Genomic DNA, 20156 nt, shown 5'->3' with positions numbered 1-20156 from the left:
CACCTGTTGACTCTACCGGAGGAGGCTTCGAGCAAGTTTTGTTAGCTGCTGTGAGTGAACGCCACCCTGACGATCTGATGTACGCTACAGCTGTATTGCTGTCCTCGGACCAGCATGTGCTTGTCCTGCACGAGAGGCCGCAGCCTGCTCAATGCAAGTAGCTCAGCCAGATGTGGGGGCACAGGAACCGGAGCCGATGTCGAAGGGGTCCTGGGCTGCCGGGAACCAGACATCACGCGAGATCTCGGAGGCCTCTGGGCGGCCGAGCCGCAGCGCGGTAAAATGTGGCTTATCGCCACTGTCTGCTTCTTCACCGTCCAAAACTGCTGAGCGCAGTCCTCGGCGGTGTTACCAACAACCTACCCTGCGAGACGGGTGTGTCATTCATCTGCGCAAGGTTCAGCCGGGGTGTCTCTGCTGGACCACTACCCAGGTCGGCCTTACCCTCGTGGAGCACTCTCAACGCCTTGGCCTGGCGGACCTGCAGGATGGCCATGGCGTAGAGAGAGGAGGCAGCCTGGCCCACGGCAGCTCAAGGCTTCGACACCAGTGATGCCGAAGTCCTACAAGCCTTGGACGGTAGGCCTGGCTGATTCCCCAAGGTGGCAGACGTCTGCTGGCACAGATCCACCAGGGCCGCACGTTCCACCCGGGGGATCTCGACGTAGCCTTTGGCTGCCCCACCATCGAGGGAAGTGAGGGAGCCGGAGCTGGTTTGACTGCAGCGGGCCGTGAGTGGAGCGCTTCAAGTTTTACACAGCTCCTCATGCACCTCAGGGAAAAAAATACCACGTATCCACGGGTTAGCATGGCTGACATCACTTCTGCATCCTCCTGAGCTCGACCCCCTGGGGGGGAGCTCGGATTCGTCAGAGTCGGATGCCAGTCTCCCTCCGATGCTGCTTGCAACATCTCATCTACGTCACGCATCATTTCCGAGTGCGTGCCTGAGGATCCGTACGGTATGCCACCGCCAGTTGGGGTACGTTCAGAAGAGCTAATCAGGGGCGTCGGCCAGTGAGCACTTGGCTGGCGGGTTTACGTTTGCAGAGGTCCCCAAATCACTAAAGCTGCTAATACAGTCGGAAATCGGGGCCGTAGCCACCGATGTCACGGCCCGGGTAGTAGACGAAATGGTGGCTGGTTCCCGTAGGAAGACAGCCACCCGTGACCGCAACTTCTGAATGACACAGATGTGTTAACGAACGCTGCTTCACGAATGCTGGACGCCCAGACACCTAACGCAGCGATCGTGTCCATCCCCCTCCTCGATGAGGGTGCCATACCAAAGAGAACAGCAGGACATGCCGCACTGGAGAATGCTCAGTCCTGAAAAGGACCTTTTTTAGAAAAAATCTCTAACACCTCCGGAACCGCCGAGACGCCCAGGGGAAGGTCGCTGCAGGTAGGGACGAACCGCTGCTCTACGTCTTAGATCTGGCAATGTAGAAGAAGAATTCGTTGAATTATTTTTGTTCGTAGTCATGAGCGAAGGCTCTGAAGAACAAAAGGTAAATGAATGCTGCACGCCGGCTTCCTTTTATACCGGACATCCGGGGGTGAAGACCGGCATGCAAATTTCATTCGCCAAATTTCATTGGCCTTTTCTATAGTAGTCAGAGTTGATTGCTTCTCAAGGGCGAACCCCATATGTCGTTCTCGACACAACGTCGAGAGACCGACAGAAAGGGAACATTAACTAAGTATTTTTTTTTTCTTTTCAACCCCCCCCACATCCCAAATCTCAATGACATTTGTCAGCCCAAATATTGCTATAGTTGCTGATTGCTATATCAAATCAAAACAAAATAAATCAATATATAGGATTATAAACACAATATTTATAAATGTAACAAAGTAAACATATCATTCACTCATAATAAGCCACGTCTCACCACTAGAACATTATTCTAAATCCCCAATAAATGTCAGAAATTTGTCCCACCTCCTCCAATAATTTTTTGAAGTGATCTAGAAGACATTCTTTCATATGCTGCCACCTTCCCCACCTCTATAACCTAGTTCTGGAAAGATGGTGAGCCAGCTATCCACCAGCCCCTCATAATGATTTGTCTCCCTATCATGATGCATATCTGCATATATTGTTTATAGATTTACATTACATTTAGGCATTTGGCAGACGCTTTTATCCAAAGCGACTTACATTGCTTTGTCCTATACATTTTACATAGGCATTTGCAATCCCCTGGGATCGAACCCACGTTGTTAACGCAATGCTCTTACCACTGAGCTACAGGAAAGCTGTTTATAATTAGGGATTGGAACAAATTCCTACCCCCTACATTAAACTTTGATACATCATTCCTCCGTTAAAACTTGTGATACACAAGAATGATACATTAAAATAATATGGCTTGTTGAGGAAAGGTGTGATATGACTTGCTAGCCCCCTAGCAATTTTGATTTGCTAATGTTAAAATTAATGCTCATCCTTTAATAATTCATGCTAATCCATACATATGGTAGCCTTGTTTTTAATGTTATGTTTATTAATCAAGAATTATTTAGTGCATCTTCTGAATGGTGCTTCATATTTTACCTCCTTTCACACATCATCCGTTCACATTGCCCTGTTTGATCAAGTCACACTCACACATATTCCCCCTGTCATCACTGCGTGACACCGGCTACATTCTCTAACCACATAAGCATCTCGTTCACCTTTTTTGAAAGACGTGCCATCTTTATTCTGTCATCTTTTATTTGGCCTTCAATCTTCCATCTGTCAGTAGAGGGGCCTTCCTGACTCATGTCAGAGCTTGTAACACGGCCCGGGGTATAATTACCTTATATGTTTCCTGTCTGACAGTCTCCTAACACAACACAAAGACAAGCAAAAGAAGTGGCTGGGGGCATAAAGGACGCAAGCTTTGCTATATGTTACAGTACTGTAAAAACATTTAGTTTTGAATGACAAAAGCAAACCTTATATTACAAAGATTCACTACTGCATGTAGATTCCAAAGTACTAAAGTTTAAACTACAAGGCTAAGTAGTTGAAGTTACCAGCTAAAATATAACAAAAAAATAATTTAGAGGGCAATTTTATCAATAACAATCATCAATTCAGATCTACATTTGTGGTATATAAATAGAACAATGATTGTTAAATTAATTAGCCCTAAAATTTTAATAATTAAACCAAGAGGAATGCAAGCTTAAGGTCATTGAAAGGCATAATAAAATAATTATCTATTGCATTTTATTTATAAAGTTTGGTTTTAGAAAATAAAGATGTGATTCTTTTGGCCTGCACCAACAACTTCTCAGAAGTTCACTTGGGTTTTTTGCGGTCTTCCAGGTTGAGATGTTTGTTTAGTCATTAGGCGAAGACAGGTCATAGGGGGTTTAACGCTTGAGTGGCTTTGAGTTGAAGTTGTGTAAGTTAGTTTGATGTGATTTACGAGGTCTTGGTTCGTGTTTGCGTTAAAGTTTACACAAGCTCTAACTTGCTGAACAGGAAGTAGAACAGATATGATATAGGGATGTACAAAGACACAGATCACAGGTTTCGACAAGATGTTGTCAAGGAAATGCTTGAAAACGAAACCAGTCCTGTTCTACAACCAGGAGTAGAAATTAAAGCATCAATTAAAAGCCAGATTTAGGTAATTGAAAAAATGTGTAATGCTGCATAGCTAGACTTTGAAGTTGTCCTATTTAAATACGCCATTGAAAACTAAAAAATACTGTATGTAACAAACACGGGATGGACTAATGTAGACATGTTATTGTGGTAACTAATTCTGATGATCGATATTTAAAAGAAAAAAAAATCTGTTTGTTGTATAAAATAACATTCTGTATGTATGTACAATTAAGATGTGTGTGTTTGAGCATTAATTTATATATATTTTTTTCTGTATCTCAGCGTGCCAGTGTGACCCTCAAGGGTCTCTTAGCACTGTCTGTGACCCGAGTGGAGGGAAGTGCCAATGTCGAACCAATGTAGTCGGCCACAACTGCGACAAGTGCGCCCCGGCCACCTTCCTATTTGGACCACAGGGCTGCCGGCGTGAGTTAAATTATCTTCATTTTCTTTTACTTTGTTTTCTAGCCTACAGTCGATATTTTGTTGCTCATTTAATGCACTTTATAGTATAAAGAGAATATATATTAAAACAATATACCAGTGTGATAAAATGTGTTTGATGTTCATCAGCCTGTGATTGTAGTCCTGAGGGATCCGTTCATGATTTCTGTCGTGAGGCCACTGGTCAGTGTGAGTGTTTTCCTGGAGCGTATGGGCGGCAGTGTGATCGCTGTCTGCCCGGACACTGGGGCTTCCCCAACTGTCGGCCCTGTACCTGCAACGGTCACGGTGAGCAGTGTGACCCCAACACTGGACAGTGTCTGTCCTGCAGAGAACACACCACCGGACACACCTGTGAGAGGTCAGTGACCTGCATCAATGTATATGAACATGATTTTCAGATTTAAATATACGTAATACTGCACCATTAAGTGCAGTAATAACTAATAAAGTTAAATATTTACTAATACATTCCTTTACATTCGTAGATGCAATAGCTTACATGAACAAAACATGAAGACTTTTTTTCAGCATTTATTAATCTTCGTTAATGTTAGTCATTGCCAATAACGATCATGTTAGTTCGTGGTGCATTAACTCATGTTAATAGTTACATCTCAGTAAATGCTGAAATTAACATGAAGTAAAATTTATAAATGCTATAGAAGTATTGATCCGTGTTGGTTCATGTTAGCTAATGCATTAACCAGTCACATCAAAAAATAATTGTGATATTAAATTGTGATATATAATACTTCACACATACAGATAATGTCCTCAATAATTCAGGACCCGTATGAGACGCAATAGTTTCAAGCGTTCTGCTTCTAAATGACTGATTAATAAAAGGAATTACAATGTTTACCATGATAATATTGTTGTTGGTTTTTCCACGATAGCAGTATTATTATTACCATAGCTTATTAACGCAATATTTTCAATTATGTAGTGAAACTCTGATATTTTGACAGCCCTAGCAAAATAATTATTTAATGAATTTATTGCTGACTATCATGATACTTTCAATATTTAAAGATTAGATTGTAGCAGTATTTCTATAGTATTATAATTGTTTCCTTTTGAAAATACTGATTGTTATAACTATCACTATAACGAGAAACCTTTAAAAAAATAAAAAATGTACAGATGTTTGAATGGATACTATGGTGACCCTGTCCTGGGCTCTGGAGACCACTGCCGTCCCTGCATGTGTCCTGACGGACCCAACAGCGGGCAACAGTTCTCCAGCGCGTGCTACAAGAATCTGGAATCAGACCAGGTGTTCTGCGTCTGTAACCAGGGATATAAAGGTAACCAGCAGGCATCTCACTTGATTTATTTGAGCTTATGTCAACTGTAAAATACCATCATGACTCGCAAAAACTTGTTACACTAACATAGAATACAGTAATGTTTTCCCCAGCCATATGTTATTTGTACTGTACATAGAGAGGGCTGTCATTTTGTGACACGTATCAGATGTTGATGTTCAACGTTTGGTGTTGCCGGCAGGTACTAGGTGTGAAGAGTGCGCCACCGGGTATTATGGAAACCCGCACGAGGTGGGAGGAGAGTGCCGGCCATGTCAGTGCAACAACAACATTGACATGATGGACCCCTTGTCCTGCGATGCCCGCACGGGTACCTGTCTCAAATGCCTGTACCACACGGAGGGCGAGGGATGCGACCGTTGCAAGCTTGGTTACTACGGCAACGCGCTAAATCAGAATTGTAGAAGTAAGTGTTTGGTCGCTACTACAGTCCCCCAATATATATGTATTATAACCATGAATTTGCCCTTGATGTCATAAATGTTTTCTTTTTGCTCAGAGTGCGTGTGTAACATTATGGGCACGGCTGCGGAGACATGCCCCTCTCAGGGTAACTGCAATTGTGATTTAAGCAGCGGTCAATGCCAGTGTTTGCGCAATGTGGTGGGTCAGCACTGCGATCAGTGCGCTCCTGACACCTGGAATATGGCCAGCAGGGAAGGCTGTGAGGTCTGCGACTGCGACCCCAATCATTCCTCAGGCACTTCCTGTAATGAGGTCAGACCCGACTCACACCTGGGGCCCGTTTCAATAAGGAAGTTCAACCAACACCGAGTTAAAATCTGAACTCTGAGTTGATTTACTCAGAGAATCGCTACTCTGAGTTTTCAGTTTCAGAACAGCTGATTTGAGTTAGTTCAATCCACTCTGAGTAAGTTCACTCTAGGTTACGCGCGTTCAGCATGGCGATGAAAAGCCATTATCAATTGAGTGAAGATAGCACGATTCACCATGGCAACGGCACGTGACAAAAAGCGCTCTGTTCATTTCTCGCCAATCGAATTGAAGGTACTGTTACAAGCGTAAGGTGAATATTAAGAAAAAAAGAGCAACACAGCCGCAGCAGCAAAAGAAAGAGAGTTGGTATGGGAGAAAAGTGCTTCACTTGTTAATGCGCCAGTTTATATGTCAATCACTTTTATATTTATTTTGTTGAAACTGTGAAAATGTAAATTATATTTAACTCTCTCGCTCTCATGTAGGTGCTATCCTTTTGCAATAAAAAGATCTTGGCAGCAGCTGAATATGAAATATACGACGGCGTCGTAAAAAAAAAAACATTTCGAGAATAAAGTCGAAATGTTACGAGAATAAAGTCGAAATATAAAGTCAAAATGTTACGAGAATAAAGTCGAAATGTTACGAGAATAAAGTCGAAATGTTACGAGAATAAAGTCGTAATATTTTGAGAAAAATAACAGAATTTCTAGAAACAATGGATGTGGAGGATTTGGTTAAATCCTACTTGAGATTATGATTTAGCAATAAGGAAATTCTTTGTATTTTGGCGCATCATCACGGAGTTATAATTAGTAAAAGGACACTGCAGCCGTTATGTAGGAAACTGAATTTATTCAGAAGAAAAAATCTGACATGAACTACGAATTAACTCACTGATTCAGATGACGTGCTCAAACATAACTTCAACTCTTAAACTACAACCTTCACGAAAATAAAATACGTATTACGACGAGTTTATTCTCGTAACATTCGACTTTAATCTCGTAACATTTCGACTTTAATCTCGTAATCTTGAATTTATTTTATTTTTAACGTGCCACTAAAACGCCGTCGTAGAAATACAATAACATCATTTATTCAGGAAACTTTAAAGAAATAAAATGGTCTTGCTAGTAAGATGCCTGATTGGGAAATGTTAAATATACTTCTTAAACTGGCCTTAAAAGTTAAGATAAAACGTCCAAACGGGGCCTCACAATTCTCTCCCGACATAAATATAATTCTCTGCGAATTAATGCAGCTTCCTCTTCTATGGGTTCCTAAATAAACGGACATGCCATTTTAAGTTCTGTGTGACTAAATTGAGCGCGATTAGGAACACGAATCAATAAACAAATGACGTATGTAATTTCAACACCGCTCGCTTTCACTTCGAAAAGGGGGAGGAGATTGTAACAAACCCTAGGTTTGCGGAATAAAACCTGCTCCCGACCAGGTTAGGTTCACGGAGTAGGTTACTCTGGTTACTCACTCGGAGTATAAAATACCTCGATTTCTGAAATGGGCTTGACTTACTCCGTGGTCGCGGGTTTGACATACCTCGCGTTCTGAAACCAAAAACCCTGAGTATTCCGTTTTCTGGGGTTGACTTACTCTGAGTTTGCACTTACCCTGCTTTCTGAAACGGGCCCCTGTTTATGTCAGTTGTGTGTGAGCGAATGTTTGGTAAAAATGTGTAAATTGCATATGTAGATGATTCATTTTTGTTTTTCCTGTGCGCTGTAGATTACTGGCCAGTGCACTTGTAAACCGGGGTTTGGTGGCAAAAGCTGCAGGGAGTGTAGAGAACTCTTCTGGGGGAACCCTGAGGTCAAATGCCATGGTGAGTAAAAAAAGAATAAAAATATTACCAATGAATAATAATAACTGTAAATACAATAACATTATATTTTGTATTTCTTTTATTTTACCTTAAAGAAAAATAATATGCATTAAATGTTATCCATATGTGCCTCATTTAGTTACATTCCTTCCATTTGTCTGATATTAGCCTCATCGACCACATTGCTATCGGTATCGATGAGGGATGTAACAATATTAAAATCTCACGGTACAATAATACCTTGGCATAAAAGTCCCGGGCCACGGCACTACATTTATTACGGTATTTTTTAAAAATTAACACTTGGAAATGTGCCATACAGTAAGTGTTAATTAAATGATTCTTGAACATTACAATGATGTCCAAATTGACTATGTAATATCTTGTCCTCTTCTATTTATCCTCTAATCATAACTGTTGCTTAGAAGTATGAGGTATAGGATGAGATGATATGAGATGAGATGATCAAATGACCTAAAAATCCCTTTTTTTATCAAATAATATCTCTTGCTGGTCCTTGACAAAGGTAACATCTATTTATTTTACATTCTCTTTGTTAGGCCTGGAAGACCTATCGTTTCATGTGACCACGATAATAGACAATTTTGCTATTACTATGAAAAAAATGATACTATGAAATTGATATGTATTGTTACATCCCTGGTATCTACCTAAAAAGTATATATAAATATATTTTCATGGTATTTATATATATATTTATATACATACACGGCGCCCACTTAACCCGAACCTCAAACCTTAAAACCTGCAGGCAGCCCAATTTCATGGGAATGTGTAGAGGGAAAAGCCCTTGGCCCGGCCTTGATTTGGCCCAGATGTGCGTGACCATGACGAGATCATGGGGGATCAGTCCAAGCCTTGTAATTTACTCTCTCCTGCCACAATGTACCTTTGTTTTCGTGGGTTTTCCCCTCTTCATGGGGCCGCTAGTGTCCGACGCAGGATCTCTCCACAGAAGAGTCTTTGTCGCCTCTCTCAGACTGTCGTTGCTGGTGTCCAGAGCACCATTAACATTTTATATAATTTTGCCTGTGTTTTGGGTGGGGCAACATCCTATAGGATTACTTGCAAGGATAATTAATCAAAATGAAAATCTTTTATACAGATGCTCTCGTGTCAATACAAACCCATATGACCTCTCTTATCACTCCAACGAAAACATACTGTAACCTGGGAAATGTAAAATTTATTTTTTTGAATTTTCGTTTTTGGATGAGCTATTACATATCTAACTTCAGAGGTTTGCCCTTTAGCAGAGCAGGTTTTGGCTTTGAGCTAAAAAAGCTGTGCGCTGACACAAATCTCTTCCCCCCCACCCCTCGGTTTGTTTGGAGAGCCCTGCTGGAGCAGGAAACCCCCTGTGTTCCCTCTAGATCCAGTTACCCCTCTGTAACCCTTCTATTGACTCGCCCTCAATGTCCTCTTCCTTCTTCTAACACAGGAATGAGCATTTGTTCAGCTAGAATTGTGTAAATGTGTGTTTTTTGGTCTCCTGTTAAATGATAACTTGACTGATAAAGTCTGAAGAAAGCCTCTTAAAGGAGTAGTTCACTTTAAAATGTGACCCCATTCACTTTCCCATTTGTATTCCTACTATGGGGACAAATTTGTGAACTGTTCCATTAAAGGGAAAATTTCAGTAACCAAAAAGAACTCACCCCATACTTATTTATTTTCCTACTATGGCAGTAAATGGGGGTGGAGATCTGAAAAATCTTCCTTTATTAAATTTATAAAGGTTTGGAACCGGAGAGTCAGTAAATGACAGAATTTTTATTTTGGGTGGAATTTCCTCCCTTTAAGTAAACTCAAGAAATTTGAAAGTACTTTTTATAAATTCTATGCAGCAACGCTTTTTACAGTTCTGCAGTTTTGTTCTTTTATAAAAAGGCTTCCACAGTCAAATGTAATGATAATCTATTTTTGGTCACACTTCAGTATGGGGGCAATTCTCGCAATTAACAAGCCATTAACTACGACTTTTTCGCCAATAAACACTTAACATTTTGCTCATCTTAATAGTTAGTAATGTAGTTGTTATGTTTAGGTATTGGGGAGGATTAGGGATGTAGAATAAGGTCATGCAGAATATGTGCTTTATAAGTGCTAATGAACAGCCAATATGCCAATAATAGGCATGCTAATAACAACTATTTAATAGTGAGAATTGCCCCCTATACTGAAGTGTTACCATTTTTTTATTGTCGAGTATTTCTCTAAAGTAGCTCTTATTATAATTATATAACATTTACATTTTTTATAAAATTATGCTTTAACTTAACTATTTTTAAACTCAACTATTCCATATTCAACACATTTATGTTGAATATATATTTAATATATTTATTATTAATTGTCCATGTGGTCATGGTTGATAGAGATTATAAATTCTTTGAAGAATTATTTTTTAGTGATTAAAAGGATAGTTTACACAAAAATGAAAATTCTGTCATCATTTACTTACCCTTTTGTCACTTCAAACATGTAAGACTTTCTTTCTTCCGCAGAAAACAAAAGAAGATATATGAACATGAACAGCGATGACACTCATTCACTTGCATTGGTTTTGTGTCCATACAATAGAAGTGAATGGGTGCCTCTGCTGTTCCGTTATAAACACTTTTTAGAATATCTTTTGCCTTCTGCTGAAGAAAAAATCTAATACAGTTTTAAAATGACAATGTAAATGATCACAGAATTTTGAGTTGAATTTAAATTCAAACTCGATTATATATTAGTAATAACTTAGTATTTTAAACATACACGAGACTGTATAATTGTGCTTTTACTTTCTTATTTTCCCAAAATGCACAAATCAAGTTCAAGTAAATTTTTAGAGACATATAAAATGGTCTCGCCCGCCGAGCAGCAGTCCTCATGTTTTGTTTCTGTTTAAATGTATCTGGCAAATCTATCAGTGGGTAGAAGAAGGAATGCTTTCAAAGGCACAGCTTGTTTAAACTGTCATGAATGTTAAACATCAATAAAATGCAGTGTGTAATTTTAGCAGTAACTCTTGAGGTGTGGAATATTCCATCCCCCTTTCTCCACTCGTGTTTGTGAGGGTGTTAAAGATTTACATCCCCACACCTCACCTTTTGTGTAAGTCTGTGTAAACAAGACTGAGTACACAAATGCATTGCATCTGTTTGTTTACATTCGGTCTTGCTCAGGTCATTTAAATTCTCAGCAATTAAACAACAAAATGCATATTTCAGACAGTAAAAGCCCATCTCAGACTTATTGGGGGACTGTTGTAAGCGTATAAATTGCTTCAAAATACCGCCCGTCACTGACACAATACCACTTAGCCTGTTACATTGTCCGGGGGTCACATTCACTACATTGTGTCGACAAGAAACACCCCCAGTGCTGCCTGAGGCCTTCTGGATAATAGCAGGGATTAACCTCCGAGATAATTCCCGATCTCTACTGGCTTTTGTGAATGTAAGCCCTCAGGTGAAGGAATTTGTTTCCTGAGGAATGTGTGTGTGAGTAAACACTAGACTAGAATGTGTTTTAAGTTCATGTGTAATGAATGTGTTTGGTTATGTTCTCACACGCATTGATGTAAATTTGCAGTGCCACACGCATTATTGAAGGTTACTTCCTGATGTGCTGTTTGCTAAGTGTCCTGTCAGTCATTTAGTTGACTATTGGTGCCTTTTGTTCAACAAACACGCTGACTCGCATTGATGTAAAATCGACACGACACCAGTAATGCGGCTCTGAAGTGGTCAAACATTCCATCCAAGTCTACTCGTCTCCCCCCATTCTTTACTCACCCTTTCAGTCCTTACCTTATAAGGTCATGTGAACTCAGAGAATGCAGGTGTTGTCAGGATGTGCCACAGTCATCATTCTGCTGTCTTGAAATTTGTTATACGAGTCCTCGCTAATTTAAGGTATTCTTAAAGGGACAGTACACCCAAAAATAATCTACCATCATGTATTCAAACTCATTTCTGTCAAAACCTATATATGCCTCTTTCTTCAATGGAACACAAAAGAAAATATTTTAGGAAATGTCTTGGAAATGTCCATACAATGGTAGTCAATGTTGTTTGGTTCAAAATATCTTCTTTTTTGTTCTGCAGAAGAAAGAAAGTCATACAGGTTTGGAATGACAGGAGCGTGAATGAACGATGAAAGAATTTATTAATGTCGTCATTGTGTTTTATATTTTCAGCATGCGACTGTGACCCAAGAGGTATCGCAGAGCAGCAGTGCAACAAGATCATGGGTCACTGTGTGTGCGTGGAGGGCGTGTCCGGGCCCCGATGTGACACGTGTGCCCGCGGTTACTCTGGCGAGTTTCCACACTGCGCCCGCTGCCACCAGTGCTTTGCCGAATGGGACATAATCATCGGCGACCTCACTAACCAAACACACAGACTGGTCCAGAAGGTCAACACCATCAAAGCCACTGGCATTACGGGACCCTACCAATCCACCATCAATAAGGTTGAAAGCAGCGCCAACTCGATTCGCGACATATTGGCTCAGAATCCAGCCACTGAACCACTCACAGAAATCCAGGGGCTTCTCGAACAAGCTGCGTGAGTTGCCGCCATGCGTAAATCCTTTGTTTTCTTGTGCGTGTATTTATTCTTTTTGTATTCACGTTCCTTCTCAAGAGCCTTGATGGCGGAAATGAACAAAAACCTGAATCTGACGGAGGAGAGCCTGTCCGAGATCTCTGCTGACAACAACAGCACATACACCAAGCTGAACTCTCTCAAAGAAGAAGCTGAGAAACTGAAACAGACTGTGAAGGACCTACAAGAACAGGTTGAGTTTGTGAAGAACTCGGACATTCGGGGTGAGCAACATCACAACGCCACTCTAACTGTAGAAATCTCTTCTAAATATCATTTTGACAATGAATCCAATCTGTATCTACAGGTGCCGGAGAAACCGTAACTCGCTACTACCAGCAGTCTCAAGAAGCAGAGACTCATGCGAATGCCTCCGTCAGTGACCCATACAACCTGGTCAATCAGTCCGCTGCCTTACGGAGTGAGACAGAAGATCTGATGAATCAAACAAAAGAGGAGTTCAATCAAAGGCAGGAGGAGTTTTCCAAACAACTGGATGATCTGGCTGGACAGCTGGAGACTCTTGATTTGTCTGAGCTCAGCGAGAAGGTACAGCACTCGCCACCTTAACTTCAACTTCTTCAGCTATGAATAAATCGAAAATCGAAATGCTTTATTTCCGGATACAGATGTGCGGAAGTCCAGCTGGCTCGGAGAACTGTGTCGACTCTCTGTGCGGAGGCCTGAGCTGTGTGGATGCCGAGGGAAACAGGAATTGTGGAGGAGAGGGTTGTGACGGTATCACCACGCTCGCACACAACGCCTGGCAGAAAGTCAAAGACTTTGACCTGGAGATTTTCAGCGCTATGGAGGAAGTGGACAAGCTCTCCAAAATGGTGAGGATTCTGGGGCTGTTGATGTAATGCATTTTTTAGCGATAAGCCTCCATTCACACGTTCTCGTTATGATATAAGCATTGTAGACGTTCAAAAATTGCACGCGCGAGAAAATCTTTGCTCTGTCTTTAAAGAGTCCTTATTTTGTGTGTTCAGGTGTCAGAAGCCAAGGTCAAAGCAGACGAGGCCAAGCTGAATGCCCAGGAAGTTTTGACGAAGACCAACGAAACCAAGCGGCGTGTGGATGGCAGCAACGAGGAGCTGCGTCAGCTCATCAAACAGATCCGAGACTTCCTCACTCGTAAGATCTGCTCGGGACATTTGAACTATTTTTGTTGTATGAACGATCCCTTTCAAAACCATTACACGTGAAATTCTGCTTATGCACCTGCAGAGGACGGAGCTGATCTGGAGAGCATTGAGGCAGTGGCCACTGAAGTTCTGGAGATGCAGGTGCCCACAACACCAGCCCAGCTGTACAACCTGACGGAGGAGATCAGGGAGCGAGTGAGCAGCTTGTCAGACGTGGAGGACATCCTGAACCTGAGTGCGGCTGACATCATGCGAGCAGAGGCCCTGTTAGAACAAGCCTTCAAGGCCAGGTACCAAACACATATCGCATGATACATCACTGTTATGTTTGAACTTTTCCTAAATACATGTAGAAATATGACTGTTGTATTGCTTAAAGGTCTAGTTTTCTTTGCAGTACTTGAGGTCTGAAAAAATACAGAGCATCTTTTCTGTTATTTTGACCTTTTCTACAAATAAAATTCAAATAGAAACCATTATTTTAATCAGAAATAAGAGAGAAATATTGTTAGTAGTTTACAGAAAAAAACAAATAATAATTTGACCTAAACACAAACCTAGAACTAATTCAATTCAGAAAAAAGGAAAATGGTCTTCAAAATGGTCTCTGCATTTTTCCTCTTAATTTCACGCAGCTGTGTGATATAGGATGCACAGCTATATAAATTAGATTTTAGCGCCACTTAGTGGTCAGTTTGCTGAACAATCTCTGTAAATCTGACAGGAAAGATGCCACAGACGTCAAAGAAACTGCTGGAGTGGTAAAGGAGGCTTTGCAGTCAGCCAAACAAGCACAAACTTCTGTATCCGAGGCCTTAAAACATGCCACCGCCAATATCAGAGGAACACAATCATTGCTGGTATCGGTGAGCATGCATGTCAGACTTCATTTAGTTATGAACAAATTAGTGTTTCTGAATGAATTTTATAAGTGAATGAAGCATGTATGAAATGTAACTCAATGTATGTAGTCTAAATGGACTTAATTTTTTCATTATTACATTTTAGATAGACTGACACGGTTCTTATGTTTCTATTTCTATATTTTTATTTGGCTCTTTTGGAGAAAAGGTTGAATCAGAGACATCCGATTCGGAGCTCAAGTTGAGTAACGCCACCCGAAGACTCCTACAGTTGGAAAGCGATGTAGCTCTGATGAGAGAAAAGGCTCTCAACACCTCCATTAGCGTCAACAGCACAGAGAAAAACACAGAGAGCATCAACCAACTCAACGAGCAGCTCAGAAAGGTGATGGTGTCATCCTCTAAATCTTTTTTTTCACATTAGACTTTTTTGTGTTGGGAACCTCCTGTAAACCTTGTGTTGTGGTTGAATGTATGTTCAGGAACTGGATTCAGAGCTGAAAGATAAATTCAGTACTGTAGAGAAGCTCATCACACAGAAAGCAGACGGAGTGGCAGAAGCCAGAAAAAAATCAAAGATGCTTCAACAGGAGGCTAAAGATCTGCTAGTACAAGCCAACCACAAACTTAAGCTTCTTAAAGGTACATAAACATAAAATGAGAGTTTTACCAATTTCACATTGAAACATCATTGTTGAACAGTCATTTGTTTAATACATTTATGTATCTATGTATGTTAAACATGTTTTGCTTTCTATCTGTCATAACTGTTTTCGATATAGTTTATTTGTTCACGGTGTTGTAATGAACTACATTTCTGTGTTTTTGATAGACCTTGAGAAGAGCTATGATGAGAATCAGAAGGTGTTGGAGGAAAAAGCCAACGAGCTGGTGGAACTAGAGAAAGCTGTGAGGGATCTACTCCAGGAGATCAGTCACAAAGTTACCGTCTACAGCACCTGCCTGTTTTAACATTAAAACAAAACGTCTTTATTAGGGAAATAAATATTTTTACCTATGCCAGCGTTCTGAAAAGGTTTTATGAGCTTTACAATGTTGAACGCATTTATGAGACCACAAGAGAATGTTATTTGGATTTCCAAAAGAGTTTCCAATTTCCAATTTCACCAAAGAGTGAATGTATGATATGCTCAAATGAACTATAGGACTGCAATTAAAACAACCTCAATGTTTTTAAATAAATAGACAATCAAATATTATTTAAATTTTTACAGATATATGGACCAATTTCTAATATTCATGGAAACTGAATAAACTCACGTCAGCAATAATGAAGTGTCTATTGTTTTCAGTCTCTTGGGGCGAAACTTTAAAATATGGTACTAAAGATGCTGTTTTAATGTGTGCAACAGACTCTGCTACGATTTTTTAAATAATAACAAAAGAATGGACACACACACATATAAGAGACTTGTTTTGGCTGAAAAGGTGTTTATTGAAAGTTTTTGTTACACTGTTGATGTTGTACTCAACCGTAAAGCTATCTATGGATCTTCAATGAAAACAGCCAGTAAAACCTCTAACCATAACATGGTAATAGAGGAACCATATTTACATAAAAACAGCAGACCATATGGCCTCCACCATGCTGAGCAAGCCAAAGGCGACAGTGGCAAGTAAAAACTCCCTAAGATATGTAGGAAGAAAACTTGGGAGGAACCAGACTCAGTGGGGGGGAAGTGGCCTCTGGCCGGCACATTTCGGCAATACTGAATTTGTAAATATGGTTATACTTACGATACAGTATACACATGTTGGATATATATACTGTAAATTAACTAAGAAATACAAATCGATACATTTAAACCCAATAAAAAAGTTACAATTTAGCAGTAGCAGTTTCTAGCTTGCAACCGCGCAGAGTATCGAGCAGAATGAGCATGAGCACGTGTTGTTGTCAAGGGCAAACTCATTGAGACGTCATAACTGCAAGTGTTTGTCATAACCAGGTCAGAACGTCCAGTTTTAAAGTCACATTCTATTGCACTGATTTTTATCTTTAGCTTTATAGAAGTGCACTATGATCAAATAAACAGGTAGGATGAAATTCCGCCAGGTCCAGATGATCAACATATGCCCATCCCCACCTAGAGATTACGCCAGCAACAGCTGCAGACTGACTGACCATCCCAGCTCCATCTAAGGCAATTCCACCACCACCCAAGAGAAATACGACCATTGGACCATCCCAGCTCAGACCACTACATCCCCAACCAAGAGCAAAGACGGACTACTTGTCACATTAATGCTGAAGTTACACTTGGTATTTAATGCTAAAATTACATCACATGTCAGCAGTTTGAAGTTAAATCTGCATTCGGTGGCCCTGATTGGAGGTTGTTGGGTGGGTGTTTGTGGGGAGTGGGGGGGCTCGTTGGTTGTGGGGATTCCGCTGCTAGGGCTGTGTGGGTCCGGTTTGGCCTTGTTTTGTGGTTGTTGTCGGACAACAGAGGAATAAAGCTACAACATGCCATTCATTTTTTCCCCTGGTTGTTCCTCTGTTTTTCTGGTGTCGATCGTGGAGTGGGACCGGGTTGAACCTGCACAGTTTTCGTTGAGTGTGACTTTCTGGGTTGCAGATGGTGGGCTCTCCCTCTTCCTCGTGGATATTTGCACGGTGGCTTTTGGTTGGGGTCACTGAGTGCAGCTATGACACGTCAGAGGGGATCTGACCCTCCCGGCTGAGCCTGGTTTCTCCCGAGGTTTTTTTCTTCATTAATCAATCATTGGAGTTTGGGTTCCTCGCCACAGCAGGGCAGTGTTGGCTTGCTCGCCGGGAGACTTTGTTTATTTATTTATTAATTAGATATTATTTATTAGAATGATCTTGCTTGTTCTATAAACACCATGCACTGTGCTGTGTTTTACCTTTTCTGTTTTTCCTGTTTGCCCCTGTAAAGCTGCTTTGGAACAATGCACATTGTGAAAAGCGCTATATAAATAAACTTGAATTGAAACTTGAACAGTTCTGAGAGAAGATGAAAATATGTTTTTCTTTTCTTTCTTTCATATTTGTGAATGTACAGTTACTGTATGCCAACAGGCTGTGTTGCTATAGTTAAAGTTGTAGCGAAACATCGTTATAGCCATCCTTAAAATATATGAATAAATATTCCAAGCTGTCATAAAGGTCAGTAGGCTGTTCCTGAAAATAAGAGAAAAATACGAAACATCGTCCCTACCTGCAGCGACCTTCCCCTGGGCATCCCGGCGGTTCCGTAGGTGTTAGAGATTTTTTCTAAAAAGTCCTTTTCAGGACTGAGCATTCTCCAGCGCAGCATGTCCCGCTATTCTCTTGGGATCGGCACCCTCATCGAGGAGGGGGACGGACACGATCACTGCGTTAGGTGTTTGGGCGTCCAGCACGCTGAAGCAGCGTTCATGGACACATCTTGCCCGACTGCGGGCAGATTTTCATTCAGAAGTTGCGGTCACGGGTGGCTGTCTTCCTACGGGAACCAGCCACCATTTAATCTGCTACCCGGGCCATGACATCGGAGGCTACGGCCCCGAAGTCCGCCTGTATTAGCAGCGTTAGTGATGTGGGGACCTCTGCGAACTTAAACCCGCCAGTCAAGTGCTCACTGGCCGATCGCACCCCGATTCACTCTTCTAAACGTTTCCCAACCGGCGGTGGAACGCTCCTGGGACACATGGCGTCCTCGGCGGGGGTAATACCCCTGATGCACATGAGACCGCTTCAACACTGGCTACAGAGTCGAGTTCCGACGACAGTGTGGCACACCAGCAGCAGGCGCATGGTGATGACGCCCTTCTGCCAACGCACCCTAGTCCCTTGGTCCTCCATGACTATTCTCCGAGCGGGGGACCCCCTTGGGCAGGTTATGACGCACGTCGTGGTGATGACGGACGCCTCCCTGCAGGGGTACTGTGCAGTGTGTAACGGGCACGCAGTAGCGGGCGTTGGACGAACCCCCGCCTGCGCTGGCATATCAATTGCCAAGACAGCGCTCTACGGGCAACCAAGGTGGCGGCATGGGCCCTGGGTCGGGCGATGTCCACGATAGTGGTCCAGGAGAGACATCCCCAGCTGTACCTTGCGCAGAAGAGTGACACAGACAAAGTCCAACAACATCGGGCCCGACCTTCACAGCCATGGCTCTGATCGGTCGGTACAGGACGGCTCCTGCCTCGTCACCAAAGCCGGAACCTTTTCAGGGCCTGGCGCCCACTTACTCACAGAGTTTTTCCGTTTTCCCCGGGTGTACTTGCAGCCGATCGCACACTCCACTGGAGTGTGCCCACTGTGCCCGGCAACCCGACCTCACGCCCTGGCGAGGCGTAGGGTCGTACACACACGACAGCTGCCACCACTCTCAAACCGAGAGTTGTCCCGCCAGGCAGGCAAAAAGGTGGATCCAACCTTCCCTCCGGTGACCCCCGCGACATATGGTTAGGTCTGCCAGCCCACGAACCACCCCCCGTGGGAATGATGAAGCAGACCGTCCCCTTGGTCCCCCTGTTACAGTCCCTGGGAGCTCGAGAGCTGCCCACACTGTCTCGGGGGCCAATGAGGGTGGTCCGTCTTGGTTACTGGATCCAGTTCACCAGAGACTCTCCCAAGTTTCGGGGCATCCTCTCTCCCTCTGTCAAAGTCAGGGACGCCTCCGTACTTAGGGTACAGGTCACACCCTTCTGGCGAAACAGGTATCGAGTTCGATCCTCAAAACCAAGATGTTCAGTGGGTTACAGCCCGCACTTCATCCTTTCCAAGGCGGCGGGTCGAGCCCCATAGGTATGGATACCCTGAACAAAGCACCTTCACAAGCTGCCGTTCAGGATGCTCACGCAGAGGCGCATCCAGACATCTATCAGGTGTCAGGATTGGTTTTGTTGCAATCGACCTGTTCTCGCTTTCGGTCTGTCCCTGTCCCCACAGTCTTCCCGAAGATCGTGGAAGCCGCCCTATCTCCCTGAGGGGGAAAAGGTGTGCGGGTACTGAACTATCTCGACGACTGGCTTATCTTGGCACACTCGCGAGATCTGTTGTGTACACAAAGGGACCTGGTGCTCCGGCACCTAGATCGGTTGGGATTACAGGTCAACCCAGAGAAGAGCAAGCTCTCCCCAGTGCAGAGCATCCTCTTTCTCGGTATGGAACTAAACTCTGTCACCATGAAGGCGCGACTGTCCGCAGCACACGCCCAGTCCGTGTTGAACTGCCTGGAACACTTCAGGCTCCTGGGACACATGGCATCCTCAGCGGGGGTAATACCCCTCGGTTTGATGCACATCAAAGACCGCTTCAACACTGACTACAAAGTCGAGTTCCGAGGACAGTGTGGCACACCGGCAGCAGGCGCATTGTGATGATGCCCTTCTGCCGACGCACCCTAGCCCCTTGGTCCTCCATGACTTTTCTCCGATCGGGGGACCCCCTTGGGCAGGTTACGAGGCACGTCGTGGTGATGACGGATGCCTCCCTGCAGGGGTACGGTGCAGTGTGTAACTGGCACGCAGTAGCGGGCATTGGACGAACCCCCTGCCTGCGCTGGCATATCAATTGCCAGTTGTGGGCTTTGCTACTTGCACTGAG

At 42.8% G+C, this 20156-nt stretch overlaps 1 protein-coding gene across 1 annotated transcript in view; it reads left to right on the top strand.

Moving 5' to 3' along the window:
• The window catches only part of lamb1a (laminin, beta 1a), a 32316-nt gene extending 16452 nt beyond the window's left edge, over window positions 1–15864 (top strand). The window contains exons 18-33 of the mRNA XM_056739711.1: window positions 3893–4036; window positions 4184–4415; window positions 5201–5364; window positions 5567–5791; window positions 5885–6102; window positions 7852–7948; window positions 12159–12528; window positions 12607–12791; window positions 12875–13116; window positions 13197–13403; window positions 13560–13704; window positions 13798–14005; window positions 14440–14581; window positions 14787–14963; window positions 15061–15220; window positions 15411–15864. Coding sequence (XP_056595689.1) covers window positions 3893–4036; window positions 4184–4415; window positions 5201–5364; window positions 5567–5791; window positions 5885–6102; window positions 7852–7948; window positions 12159–12528; window positions 12607–12791; window positions 12875–13116; window positions 13197–13403; window positions 13560–13704; window positions 13798–14005; window positions 14440–14581; window positions 14787–14963; window positions 15061–15220; window positions 15411–15550 — 3056 coding nt within the window. The 3' untranslated portion in view covers window positions 15551–15864. The remainder of the gene's footprint in view (window positions 1–3892; window positions 4037–4183; window positions 4416–5200; window positions 5365–5566; window positions 5792–5884; window positions 6103–7851; window positions 7949–12158; window positions 12529–12606; window positions 12792–12874; window positions 13117–13196; window positions 13404–13559; window positions 13705–13797; window positions 14006–14439; window positions 14582–14786; window positions 14964–15060; window positions 15221–15410) is intronic.
• The last annotated feature ends 4292 nt before the right edge of the window (window positions 15865–20156 follow it).

Source organism: Triplophysa dalaica, chromosome 24 (genome assembly GCF_015846415.1).
Source record: "Triplophysa dalaica isolate WHDGS20190420 chromosome 24, ASM1584641v1, whole genome shotgun sequence".
NCBI classification, from domain to species: domain Eukaryota; kingdom Metazoa; phylum Chordata; class Actinopteri; order Cypriniformes; family Nemacheilidae; genus Triplophysa; species Triplophysa dalaica.
Note: the sequence above shows the minus strand (reverse complement) of the source record. Positions and strands in the feature narration are given on the sequence as shown.